General features: G+C 37.2%; 1 protein-coding gene across 1 annotated transcript; it reads left to right on the forward strand.

Annotated features, from left to right (window-relative positions):
- Positions 1 to 9,573: 9,573 nt before the first annotated feature.
- On the forward strand, positions 9,574 to 13,126 carry LOC104213179 (probable serine/threonine-protein kinase WNK9). The gene is made up of 7 exons (XM_009762621.2): positions 9,574 to 9,873; positions 10,000 to 10,037; positions 10,205 to 10,432; positions 10,560 to 10,780; positions 11,085 to 11,242; positions 11,318 to 11,747; positions 11,830 to 13,126. Exons 1-7 carry the CDS (start codon positions 9,799 to 9,801, stop codon positions 12,855 to 12,857), a joined length of 2,178 nt encoding a protein of 725 aa, XP_009760923.1. The 5' UTR covers positions 9,574 to 9,798; the 3' UTR covers positions 12,858 to 13,126.
- The last annotated feature ends 671 nt before the right edge of the window (positions 13,127 to 13,797 follow it).

Below are 13,797 nucleotides of genomic sequence, written 5' to 3' on the forward strand. Positions count from 1 at the left end.
GTCTCCGAAGTAGCGGTAAGTGCTGTGTTAGTTCATGAAAACCAAGGTAAACAATCTCCAATTTATTATATCAGCAAATCATTATTAGATGCGGAGACGCGGTATCCTCAATTAGAAAAGCTTGCACTTGCACTAATCATGGCATCTAGAAAACTAAGGCCTTATTTTCAATGTCACCCTATTACTGTAGTAACTGCTTATCCATTACGTAATATATTACACAAGCATGAGTTGTTAGGTAGGTTAGCCAAATGGGCTATAGAATTAAGTGAATATGACATCACATACCAGCCCAGAAACGCGATAAAATCTCAGGTATTAGCAGATTTTGTGGCTGATTTTAGCCAAGGAATGCAATTAGAAGCAGAAAAGAATTACAGGTGTTCAACGGATCTAATCCAGGAATTTGGACCTTATTTACTGATGGTTCATCTAATGTGAAGGGAGCAGGCTTAGGAATTGTTTTGGTACCACCTACAGGTGAAACCATTCGACAAGCCATTAAATGTCATTCTACAACTAACAATGAGGCAGAGTATGAAGCTGTGATTGCAGGTTTAGAACTGGCAAAGGAACTTGACATCAATCAGATTGTAATCAAAAGCGATTCGCAACTTGTAGTTAACCAAATGCTGGGAACTTACACTGCTAGGGAAGCACGAATGCAACAGTATTTAGAGAAGGTACGAGATTTGATTAGGCAATTTCAAACCTGGAAGGTCACACAGATACCATGAGATGAAAATGTCGAGGCAAATGCCCTAGCCAATCTCGCATCTGCGGCAGACGTGGCAATCAATGAAAATGCTTCCGTAATTCACTTGTTTCATTCAGTCCTCAATCCAGACCAAAATGAGGTAAATTTTAATAATTTAACCTGGGATTGGAGGAACGAGATTGTTGCTTTTTTGCAGTATGGTACCGTCCCTGAAGACAAGAAAAAAGCTCACGTGCTTCGAAAAAAGGCTGCTCGATATTGTTTAAAGCAAGACAATCTTTATCGAAAAATGTTCGGTGGTCCCTTAGGAAGATGCCTCGGGCCTTCTCAGACGGAATATGTAATGAGAAAAATACACAAGGGGCATTGTGGGAATCATGCCAGAGGAAGATCACTAGTAAGAACCATGATTAGGCCAGGTTATTATTGGCCTAAAATGGAAGAAGAAGCGGAAAATTTCGTGGCTAAATGTGATAAATGCCCAAGGTACGGTAATAACATGCATAGACTTGCGGAGTTGCTACATCCGATCATCGCACCATGGCCTTTTATGAAATGAGGGATGGATATCGTGGGTCCGCTACCACAAGCAAAAGGACAAGTAAAATTATTGCTCGTTCTCACTGACTATTTTACTAAATGGATAGAAGCCGGAGCATTTAAACAGGTACGAGAAAAAGAAGTCAGAGATTTCATTTGGCGAAATATCATATGTCGATTTGGTTTGCCAAAGGAAATCATGTGTGATAATGACCCACAATTTATAGGCATACAAATCACAGAGTTTTTTCAAAGTTGGCAGATCAAAAGGGTTACATCCACACCTTATCATCCGGTGGGTAACAGACAAGCTGAGTCGACAAACAAAGTCATTGTCAACAATTTAAAGAAGCGTTTGGAGGAATCCAAAGGTAATTGGCCAGAATTGCTACCTGGTATTTTATGGGCATACTGCACAATAACAAAAACAAGTACGGGAGAAACACCATTCTCATTGGTGTATGGAGTTGAAGCCTTAATTCCAGTTGAGATAGGAGAGACAAGGATGAGGTTTACACAAGCGTCAGAAGAATCCAATGACGAAGAAATGCGCATAAACCTTGATCTACTTGAAGGAAAAAGGGAAGCTGCATTAATAAGAATGGCAGCACAAAAGCAGGTCATGGAACGATACTACAATCGAAAAGCGCGCCTAAAATACTACAAGATTGGGAACTTCGTGCTCAAAAAAGTTTTTCAATCTACGAAGGGGGCCAATGCGGGAAAATTAAGTCCAACATGGAAAGAATCCTACAAGATTCATGGTATCGCGGGGAAAGGAGCATACAAGCTGGAAACGATGGATGACAAGATACTACCTTCACATTGGAATGTCGTTCACCTAAAGAGATACTATTTCTAAGGAATACCCACGGTTAGGTATCCATATTTTAAAATTTTATTTTTGAATTGTTAAAATTCTACTAACGATTTTAGATGATAGGCAAAAAGCTATCCCGTACTAAATGATGAATCACGACCTGCAAGGCACGTGGAATAAATTAAAATTCCTGGTCTAGGATTACAACTATTCTGATAGAAATTCAGACGGGTTAAGTAGTCTTCATCTATAATCGCACCTCCGAGTCCCGTGTGTTTTTCCTTTTCGGGGAAAGGACCAAATGAGAGGAACAATCAAGTGCGCGAGACTTCATACTTCAAAGCTCAAACACTTGGGGGACTATATAATATACATAGACATGTGTATAAAGAAGGCAAAGAAGATTGGGAAATAATCAAAGTTCAAGCCTGAAAAGTTTACTCATTGAATGAGTTACGTGCAGAGCAAAGTCACGAGCTAAGGCCAAAGAAAAATCTTATCATAGTTAGGGTAAAGGCAATATACTGAAACGGGTTATAAGTAAAAATCTCGTGTTCATTTTCTTTTTTGAAATCTGTTATGAGGAAAACAGTTACGAGAAAGTTATAGAAGTAATTTAAATACATGTAAAGTGTTATTTAAAACTTGACAAAGTTCAAATAAAAACTTGTCGAAGTTATTCCAAAAAACATGTGTATTCCTATTTCTTTTATCGTACATTAACACCATTATGAAGTTGAGACGTCTTATTCATTAAGTGTCGAATATAAAAGGGCCCTCTTTTATAAAATTCATGATTAATTCAAGTATTCATGAAGTTAAAAAAGAAAAAAAAAAGAAGCATTTTTGAAAAAATAAAAATGCAAGTTATTCAGTAAGTCCTTAAAAATAAAGGCAAGAATAAACAAAATAGAAGTTCGAACAACAACGGAAACTTCTTAATGTTAAAGAGTATAGACTAAGTATGAACTTAGTCATGAACCAAAAGTTGTTTACAAAGCACCCCCATGAAAGGTCTGGGGACTTAACATTTTCAACAAATCCTTAAAAAAGACCAAGGGTTACAACCACATACCACCAAAAAAAAAACAAAGGAAGTCAAACATCATAAACTTTTCACTAAGAAGTTGAAGGAACTGAAGCAGGGTCATCAACAGCATCAAGCTCAACTTGACTTGAAGGAGTGGGGATAACCGTATCATTTTCAACATTTCCAGAAGCTTCAGCCACGAGAGAAGAAAAATCTTGGTTTTGTTGAGTCTTCTCAATAGTCTCTTTGATCTTGGCTAACTCAGATTCCAAGTTGAAATTCTCATGGCTAACTTCAACAAGGTTATCGTGGTGAGAATTTAAAAACACCCAACTCACTTCAATGGCAGTTTTATCTTCAAGAATCTCGTAATCTCTTTCCCAGTCAGCAATTTCATTTCTTAGCTTCTCATTTTCAGCCAAGGCAGATTCATAAGAAGTTTGAAGAGAAGCGTGGGAATTTTCTAAGGAGCAAACTTTATCAGAAGATACCCGGAGGTCTTCTTGAGTTTGAGTCAGAGTCTATACGAGTTCACCAGCATATGCTTCATTCTTATCTAAGAGAGCCTTCAACTCTCTGATCTCTTCACTTGCCTTGGAGAGTTGCACAGAAAAAGAGGTTTCGAGACGATTCTTTTCTTTACCTGCTTGATTTGATGAAGCCTTTTCAACTGCCAACTCTGAAGTCAAAGCCCTTACCTGCTGCTCTAAGGTACATTTACCTTCTTCTAATATTTCCATGTCGATTTGAAGACTTTCAAACTGTTCCTTCCAATTATCCGCATCTACTTGGTAGTCACACGCTAATTGCTCTGAGAGGGAAACCCTCTTTATCATCTCTGTGCCAATTAGATTTACCTAAAAAATAAGGAGGGGGGGGGGAGATGAGAACACTAAAAATATGGAAAAGGTAAAGTAAAGTTTGAAAAAAGGGATACCTTTAAAGAAGCATGCACTATATCGTTCATCAAAGTCACGGAACTGTGGCCATCAAGTTTAGCTCTTTCAACTAGACCAATCAATGGCTTCAACCACACGTCAGCTCGACCTGATTTCCTCAAAAGGTTTCCCTCAGTAGGAACTTCAATGGTAACTTGCCTCATGGCTTCACTTCTACTTGAGGAACCAATCTCAGTGTAATGAACAGTTGAAGGAGGAGTAGTCGAAGGAGGAACTGTAAAAGCAGTCAAAATAGCCTGGGGAGGAATAGTAATAACCACGACTGGCAAAGGAGGTATCACAGAAACGGAAATAGAAAAATAAGCAAGGGGTGCATCATCAGAAATCGGATCTAAATTCTCACTTCCAAACCCGCAGCTAAAAAGTTGCTCAACTGAATCATGAGCAGCAGCGGGAACAACATCATCGGGAATCATCACCAGGGCTTCAACAGACTCGGTAATAGGAATAGAACGAGGGGAAGAGGCTTCATCATCAGAGATGATTCATCTACAAGCTCGTGGCCTTTTTACCAAAGAACCCCCATCTTCTTCTTCCTTAGAGTCTTGGTCAACAACATCTTTTCTTTTCGATGAAGAGCCCAAAATTATCTCTTGGGCCCTTTCCAAAGAAATTCGAGAAGCTACGACCGCCTCAGCACTAGATAAAAAGAAGGATTAAAATAAGATCTGGAAAAAGTAATTAAAAAAACCTCTTACCATGTGTTTTCACTTTCCAACCAAACCGTTGGGAGAGAGCTTTCCAAGATCTACCCTTCATTGGGGCTGTATACAACAATTTTCCTACCCAACTACGAAAATTGGGAATTTCTTCAACAATTTCCATGGTTGTTGGAAAAGAAAAGGAAAATTAAGATAATGATCATCAAAATTGAAGAAAAAAGGTACGAGAAAGTTATTAAAAAGAAAACTCACGTGCAAAATTCCACTTCTCAGGGAAGGGAACATTTTCATCACCCACTAAACCAACAGTGGGGGCTGCAACAAACCTGGCATACCAGCCACTGTCTCTGTCATCTTCTGGACTGACCAGAACTCTTTTGCTCCTTGTTGCCAAAGTAAAAACACCTTGGCGAAAGAGTTTGGGAGAGTAAAGGTGAATTAAATGGGCAAAAGTGAAAGGCACACCGGCCATGTTAGTCAAATGCCTCAAACAGGCAACAACCCTTCACACTATGGGACCAATTTGACCTAAATAGACGTTGAAAAAATGACAGAATTCGAGGATAACAGGGTCAATAGCAGGTTTGAAACCTAATGTGAAAGAGTATGTATAAACAAAAGAAAACCCAATTAAATAAGAGGTGATTCTTTGATTCGCATTACGAATTATGATAGGGAAGTCATGACTCCAATGGCTCTTTACGAACTAAAAAAATCAAACCTTCAGTGATCTGAGTTGGATAGATATCAGCACGATCCAAAGAGGACACTTGATTTCTAAGGGATTCTCTATCATTGTAGAAAGATAGTTCCGCAAGAACTATTTCCTCTACTGAAGGTTCACGAAGAGGTTCAGAGGGTTCCTTACCTCTAGAAGAAGATCTTTGAGAAAAAAGAACCTCTGTTTCTAGAAGAAGAACTGGAATTAGATGAAGGAAGAGAAGAACCACGTATGGATGAAGACCCTAAATTACGTAGTCTACCTCCTCTTCTACTCCTGCTAGGGACAAGAGGAAAGTTATCAACTATGGGAACTCTTCCAGGGTTAAGGTTTGATGAAGACGTGATAGTACGAGGAAGAAGCAAACAAGAATTTAAGAATTGAATATTCAGAGAACTTTATGTGAGAAAGACAAAGGTGAAAACTATATTTATACTACGTGTAATACATACGGAGACACCTAAAGTTGGCACAATCTTTCATTTAGACACTTAAATTAGGCATCTTTCCAATTAGACACGTTTCTTAGGCAATTTTCATACCAATTAGACACAAAACTATGACATGGCAAAGAAAGTGTTTCTCAGTCTCCTTGAGCGCGTGAATGAAATAAACATGGAATTTTTTAATTAATTAAATATTAAAAATGCATTTGACCACAAAAAACCCTATTTTTACTAAATCCCCCCACCCGCTCACCCACCCAAAAAACAAATCGTGTTCCATCATCTTCTCCATTTTTCCACCATATCAGCTCCTCCACTATCTTAAACCTTCCTCCTCCATAATAATACTCCAATAAGTCATCTTCTCCTCATAAATTACCAAGCAGCAACCATTTTTCATTTATCATCACCAACCCCCAATTCCAAAATCCCACCAAAACTTCTCCTCCAACCACCATAATATTTCATTGCCATAACACCAAAAAGTAAATAAAGCTGCAGGAAAAAAATCATCAAGCAGAACTATCAATCTCAAATAAAGACAACTAAAAAGTGGTAAACAAATGAGACCAACATCCTAATAAATAGAATAAACTTACTTGGCCATTGTTATTTAATTTTGATATTTTTGCGGAAATTCTTGGCTTCATTAAGGAGTTTGATAAATGGGTTTTATGAACTTTAGGCTTTGGAGTTTGGATCTGTTTGACGCCGCTTGCCAGACGAGATCAGACGACAAAAATTGGACAACGAAGAGGGAGCAGGGGTGATGTCGGCGACGGGATTGGAGACATCGGCGGGTGGGGGAACGTTGGAGGTTGGGGACGAAGGGGGTATTTGTATTTTAGTGGAAATAACACTATATAGCTGAGGTGGATAGTGAGGTGGACAAAAAAATGATGTGGCACGATTTATAATGGTTACTTTTGCCACATAGACGGAGATTGCAGAACATGCGCTTGGTTAATTAGTAAGCCAGCAAAAAACGTGTCTAATTGGTATGAGAATTGCCTAAGAAACGTGTCTAATTGGAAAGAGGCCTAGTTTTAGTGTCTAAGTGAAAGATTGTGCCAACTTTAGGTGTCTCCGTATGTATTACGCCTTTATACTAAGAAGCAATCGTCAAAGAAAAAAGTGCAATGATGGAAAGGTCATAATGAGAACTGTCGTTATTGGTGAAGCTGCAAAAAAGCCTTAAAAAGCGTTGCAAAGTCACAGAACCAATAAAAAGATGCCACGTGTAATAAACATTAGATGGAAGTGACAATTGAAGCGTCGATTCCATAATAGCATTAATGGCTGCAAATATTCCCGCTTTAATAAAATCTACTTCCCAAATATTCAATTGATGAATAATGGCAAGTGGAGGGACTATCTGTATTGGGAAAAATTAAGTTTATATATATTGAAGTAATTGAAAGATGACATGTCATGACACGAAGGCTGGTCAAAGAATGATGATTAGCAAAGAGGCACGAGTCGCAACAGATACGAGCAGAGGCACAAGCAAAGGCATGAGCAAATATTCAAAAGACTCGACGCTCGTACCTATTTAAATCCAAAAATTAAGGAGAATGAATCTGACAGCACAAGAGAGTACAGATACAGTATTTAATAAGCATTAAATACTGAAAACGTTAGAGAATCTGTATTGAATTACAATGATTACCATTGTAACGTAGCATTAAATGTCTTTAATTGTTATTATGACAAAGGCAAAACGTATATCTTAGAAATAACTATAAAAAGGAGAAGACCGATCATTTGTAGACACAGTAAATATCATCAAAATATACCGATTTACTATATTTGTTTCTGTTCATCTTATTATTATCGAAGCCAATTTCTTTTATTCATTTTATATATTAATTATCAGTAACTCAAGTTCTTCTAAAATAAAATTTTGACCGAAATTCCACTTTTTGGTTAAACAGTATTACATAATAAAGTGTAAGTTCCAATGTTTTATTAGACATATTTGAAACTCTGAGCCATAAATCATTTTTGTTTAATTCCCGAAAAGTGAACTACAATTACATAAAAAAACAAAGAATTTGTAATGTGCTTATATTTTGAATATTCATTAACCCATATCTTTCAGATATTGGCAGACTTAGTTATCCGATTGGTGAAAAAAATACGTATGCACATCACTAATGACAACTCACAATGTGACCAAGGAGTCAATGGTACAAAGGCATGTTTTCCAATCAAGAAATATTCATGACGCACTTTATCTTCAGGAATACATAGTGTACTTATACCCTACACACACATACACACTTGTAAGACTTCCCAAATAAAAAACGAAAAAAAATAAAAATTTGTATATTAAATGTATAATATACTCCAATTGTTTGGTCCCTGTTTTGCAAGCTGTTGCAAGATTGTCAGTGCCTGTGGGCGCAAATTGCCCTACTGCCCTTGGACATATCCACACAGCAAAATGTATCCTTTTCATTATATGATTGGGTTTTATTAGGCAAGATATATAAAAATGAATGAACTATTTTTAATACATACCAGAGGAACATGAATTATTTTTTAAAAAATGTCATAAATGATTTTTATGATGTTATAATTCACAACAACAGAAAGCATACATATGCATATATATGAGGATATAAAATTCACAAAGAATAAATTTTTGTACCTTTTGTTTTCTCAAAAGACACTCCCAAGTGAAGTTTCTAGGAAATTCAAAGAAATGCACCTTTAGCAATTAAACATATATATTATCAAGATAAAGGCAAAATATTGGTCTTCCCTCTCCTTACTCGGACACTTATGGTTGCAATATGTGCTGAGGACTTGTAACCTAAAATTTTAGTGCAAATGTATCAGTGGAGAGAGAGATAGAAAATATGCTCTAGTCTTTTGGGAGTGAGTGATAATGATTTCAACATGTAATTTAGATGTTTTGATGAAACTATTCAATACTAGATATTAATAATAACATCTAAATGTTAGTTAACCAACTAATATGGAACTAAAAGTTTAGATAGATGCAAGGAAAATAACTTCCGTCCATAAGTAAGAAATGTCATTTTACACCTCCCGATGGAAAATGATTTTCGTTACATCAAATATTATAAAATGACTTTCTCACGCTAAATAACTTTATGAAAGTCATTTTCCTTTTTACCAAAAATACACCCTAAGGCCCTTATTTTATAATGTCAAGCTATCTAATCCTACTAAAAAGACATATAACAAGTTCTTCCTCCCTTAATATTGAATATTAGAAAAATAAAAAGTATAAAAGGATAACCCGATGCACTAAACTCTCGCTATGTGCAGGATCCGGAGAAGGATCAAACCACAAAAATCTAGTGTACGCAACCTTAAAATACGATATAAAGTAAATTAAAATAACCTAAAAAAGAAAGCGTGTAAGTAAGTTTGTTGAAGAAGAAAAAAAACATATAGTGTACGGAGAAGAACAAAGGGGACAAGGTGGGTGCATAGGCCATAGGGGTTGTGGATTTACAGCTCGTGACGATATATAGAAAGAAAAGCAGGCTTAAAATAAAGGTGCTTTGTCATGATATGCCTGTTTTATTTACTTCATAGCCTTTGAGAAATCTTTGCCATGTTGGCTGTCTATGAGTTGTTACACAAATAATATTAAAATTAAAAGTTTTTTTGTCTTTTCAATGGACTAACCTATGCCTCTCCCTTTTTTTATTTTTTTATTTTTAAACAAATAACTTTTTAACACAACAACATAGTCCCCAGATTTTCTTCTAGTATTAATCTTGATTGAGTGCCAATTCATCTCCCTTCTCCCTTTCTCTCTCTCCACTCTCCTCCCCATAATTCATAGGTAACAAAGAAACAAGATAGACTGAGCAGATTATCCTAATTAACCCCCCCCCTCCAAAAAAAAAATATTACAAGGAATGAATGGTGTCATTGACTTTGAATCAGATGATTCTGACTTTGTTGAAGTTGATCCTACTGGAAGATATGGAAGGGTATGTTCTTGTTTCCATTCCTATTCTAAATTTGTTGCATTTGAGCCCCTTTTCATAGTTTATTTTACTCTCTTTTTTCCATTATTTTGAATTCTCATTTGCTTCATTTTTGTTTCCTGAAATCAGTACAATGAAATTCTTGGTAAAGGGGCTTCAAAGACAGTGTATGTGCCTCTCTTTCTTGGTTTACTTTCTGCAAAATTGAATCTTTTACACTGATGAATATATCTTGAAAATTGGGTGCTTTAGAACCAGGCATTATATAGATATCTAATGCTTAAATTTCCTTTCTTGATTTTTTAATTCTAATTTGGGCTAATTTTTGGTGCAGTTATAAGGCTTTTGATGAGTATGAAGGGATTGAAGTAGCATGGAATCAGGTGAAGCTTTATGACTTTATGCAAAGTCCAGAAGATCTTGAGAGGCTGTATTGTGAAATTCATTTGCTCAAGACACTCAAGCATAAAAACATCATGAAATTTTACACTTCTTGGGTTGATGTTTCCAATAGAAACATTAACTTTGTCACTGAGATGTTCACCTCTGGCACTCTCAGACAGTAAGTAGAAATCATATTCGGTTCATAATTCCTCATTCTTTAGAACGTGTTGTGATTATCTGATCAATGGTAATATCTATAAGTTGTAATTTGTTGTGATGTGGAACTATTTCTTAATCTTGGACAGGTACAGGCTAAAACACAAGAGGGTTAACATTAGAGCAGTAAAGCGTTGGTGTCGACAGATTTTGAGAGGGCTTCATTACCTGCATAGCCACGACCCTCCTGTTATACACAGAGACCTCAAGTGTGATAACATTTTCATCAACGGAAACCAAGGGGAAGTCAAAATTGGTGATCTTGGCCTTGCCGCCATCCTGCGCAAGTCCCATGCCGAACGTTGTGTAGGTAATCCTAATGCTATTTATTTTCCACGAAAATGTTGAAGAATAATTGGAACTCATGATGTGAATGAGATCTCTTGTGTATGTTTCGTATTATTTCCAGCTTTAATTCTTCTTAAAATGGTAATTCTAATACTATCTTGCTCGACAAAAATCTTGAAGAGTAAATGAAATCGATGGTGTGTTTGAGATGTAATAGTGCATATTCATATTCTATCCAGCTTAAATTCTTCTGGAAAATTGTAAAGATGAGAGCTTTTGCAGTTATAGTCCTACAATGTTTTGTTGCTTCTTGTTTGTCCTACCAGGAACACCAGAGTTCATGGCTCCGGAGGTTTATGCGGAGGAGTACAATGAATTAGTGGACATTTATTCATTTGGAATGTGTATTTTAGAGATGGTGACCTTTGATTATCCATATAGTGAGTGCACTCACCCTGCTCAGATCTACAAAAAAGTGACTTCTGTAAGAACCTAAAATCTTGAAACTGTTTGATTTAGATTTTTCTCTTTGAATCCATCAACATAGATTGTGGTGTAGGGAAAAAAGCCAGATGCCCTTTACAAAGTGGAGGATCCTGAGGTTCGACGTTTTGTTGAGAAATGCTTGGCAACGGTATCTCACAGACTATCTGCAAGGGAGCTTCTTGATGACCCTTTTCTCCAAATTGATGATTACGTATCAGACTCAGAGACACTAAATTACTTGCAAGAGTCTGACGAATTAGACCCTACATTAGGACAGCGTCTCTTGAGCATATGTGATACTAACAACTCTCTAGTAAATGGTTATCTTGGATATGAACCAGAGACTGATTCATACTATCAACAACTTGAGTATGAGGCAAATGAAATTGATCTATTCACAGATCCCGAAGATGATGACATGGAAAATGTTGATATCAGCATTAAGGGACGGAGAAGAGAAGATGATGGCATCTTTTTACGACTCAGGATTGCGGACAAAGAAGGTTCTGTGCTATTAGTGCTTCATAGCTAGTACTGTTAAGTAGTCTTGTTGTAAACTAAACTGCTCTGCATTTTCATTTGCAGGTCGTGTACGCAACATTTATTTTCCCTTTGATGTTGAGAATGACACAGCACTAAGTGTTGCTACTGAAATGGTGGCCGAGTTAGATATTACAGACCAAGACGTTACCAAGATAGCAGACATGATAGATGGAGAAATTGCTTCCTTAGTACCTGAGTGGAAGAAGGGGTTTGGGATAGAGGAAAGCCTCAACCACACGAACCGTGGCTGTCACAACTGTGCTTCTAATGGTTCTCTTGTGAACTACCTATCGTCTGATGGTCCTAGGAACTTGCAAGTGCTCCATTGTTCCAAGCATGGATGTGGTGCTATGCATGGCCGTTTTGAGGAGATAATGTACCATTTGGATCGCTCTGAACAATGTATCACTGACTCCGCTCCTAAGGGAACATGGGAATCTGATGGTGTACATTATACTGATATTTGGGCACAACATGACAAAACAAAATCACGAGCACGGGGCTCTGTTGACTGTCACACTGATGTTAAAGACAAATTGGTGGATGAATCCATTGATGGTGGTGAGGAGAAACTTACGAGTGTTGACAAGGATGACAAGTCTCATGTAAGACTACAAGACTCTCCCTCCTCAAAATCTTCAGGAGCTAGAACTCCAGTAGAAGATTATGAGAATGAGATAAGGCGAGAGTTGAGGTGGCTCAAGGCAAAGTACCAAATGCAATTGAGGGGCCTAAAAGATCAGCGGTTAGGAGTTGAATCAAAATATTCTCGTCAAAGGTCCAGCAACAAAATCCCAAGAAAGGATAAGGTATCGTCAGGTTCAACTCCATCTATAGAGAAGGATGAGCTTCTACTAAGATCATTTAACTCAGGCAAGCATTTTTCTTCATATTTGCCCATAGAAATCGAGAACGAATGTTCTAATTCTAAGGTTAGGAGATATCCACTTGCTTACGGTTCCTGCAGTCCAGAGCACATGGCCACTGCCCAGAGTTTCTATACAGGAGCATTGCTCCCCCACTCACTTCACAGGGCCACTTCACTTCCAGTTGATGCCATAGATTTCTAAGACCGATCCCTTTACACCTCTCACTCAAGTGGACAGTCATCCAGATACTCAAAAGTAACACTGACAGGAAGATCTTTTGCGTGATTTATAAGGTCTTCGTGTAATTTTCAATATAAAGAGTTTTTTACACTTGTAGATTCTTAGCTCCAAGAGAATATTACCTTCTATTGGAACGATTGAATGTAAATTACCTTGGTAGAGAAATTGCTGGTCTCACCAGATGAACTTTCTTGCAATCCAACAAGGGACTTACAGTAATCTTGAACATATATTGTGTGTAACAATTATGTATGGATAATGGCTTATACTACAGATATTACAATAAGAAATTTATTCGGGTGCTTAACCAAAAATTTCAAGAGCACTCAATAATCAAGAACTTAGTTGTTTGACATGAACAGCTTTCTCTTCCATTCTTTAAACATTCCAAAACCTTGTTCAACATCTACATATCCATTATGAAGCTAAGATTACTCTGTGGGAACTCATGGCATTGCTCAATTCTATTTGAGAAAAAGTGAAAATGGTCTAACTATTATGCCATAGTTGCAAACTTTCTGGAGTTCATTCATTGCAAGACTTCATGAAGGGTATTTTTCTTCCTTTTACTTCTTTTTTTTTGGGGGGGGGGGGGTGCTGGGGCTCAAAATAACTCCTAGAGGTCAAGTAAAAAAGCAATGTTGTGTCTTTTCTTGGAGTCCCAACTCATATCAATAATGTGAAGAAGTGCAGGTCTCTTTTTAAACATGCCACTGGAACTAGGTTATGTAAAAAGTGACATAAATGAGCACACGCGTACACATTCTTTTGCTTTATGTTTCCTTTTTCCCTTCTCAAGCACTTGATTTCGACCTTCCTGTGTTTTGGTTTATAGGATTAATCACATGCGCCAACTACCACACACCTATACTTGCCAGATAAAACATCAATTTGGAGATGT

Source organism: Nicotiana sylvestris, chromosome 1 (genome assembly GCF_000393655.2).
Source record: "Nicotiana sylvestris chromosome 1, ASM39365v2, whole genome shotgun sequence".
NCBI classification, from domain to species: Eukaryota; Viridiplantae; Streptophyta; class Magnoliopsida; order Solanales; family Solanaceae; genus Nicotiana; species Nicotiana sylvestris.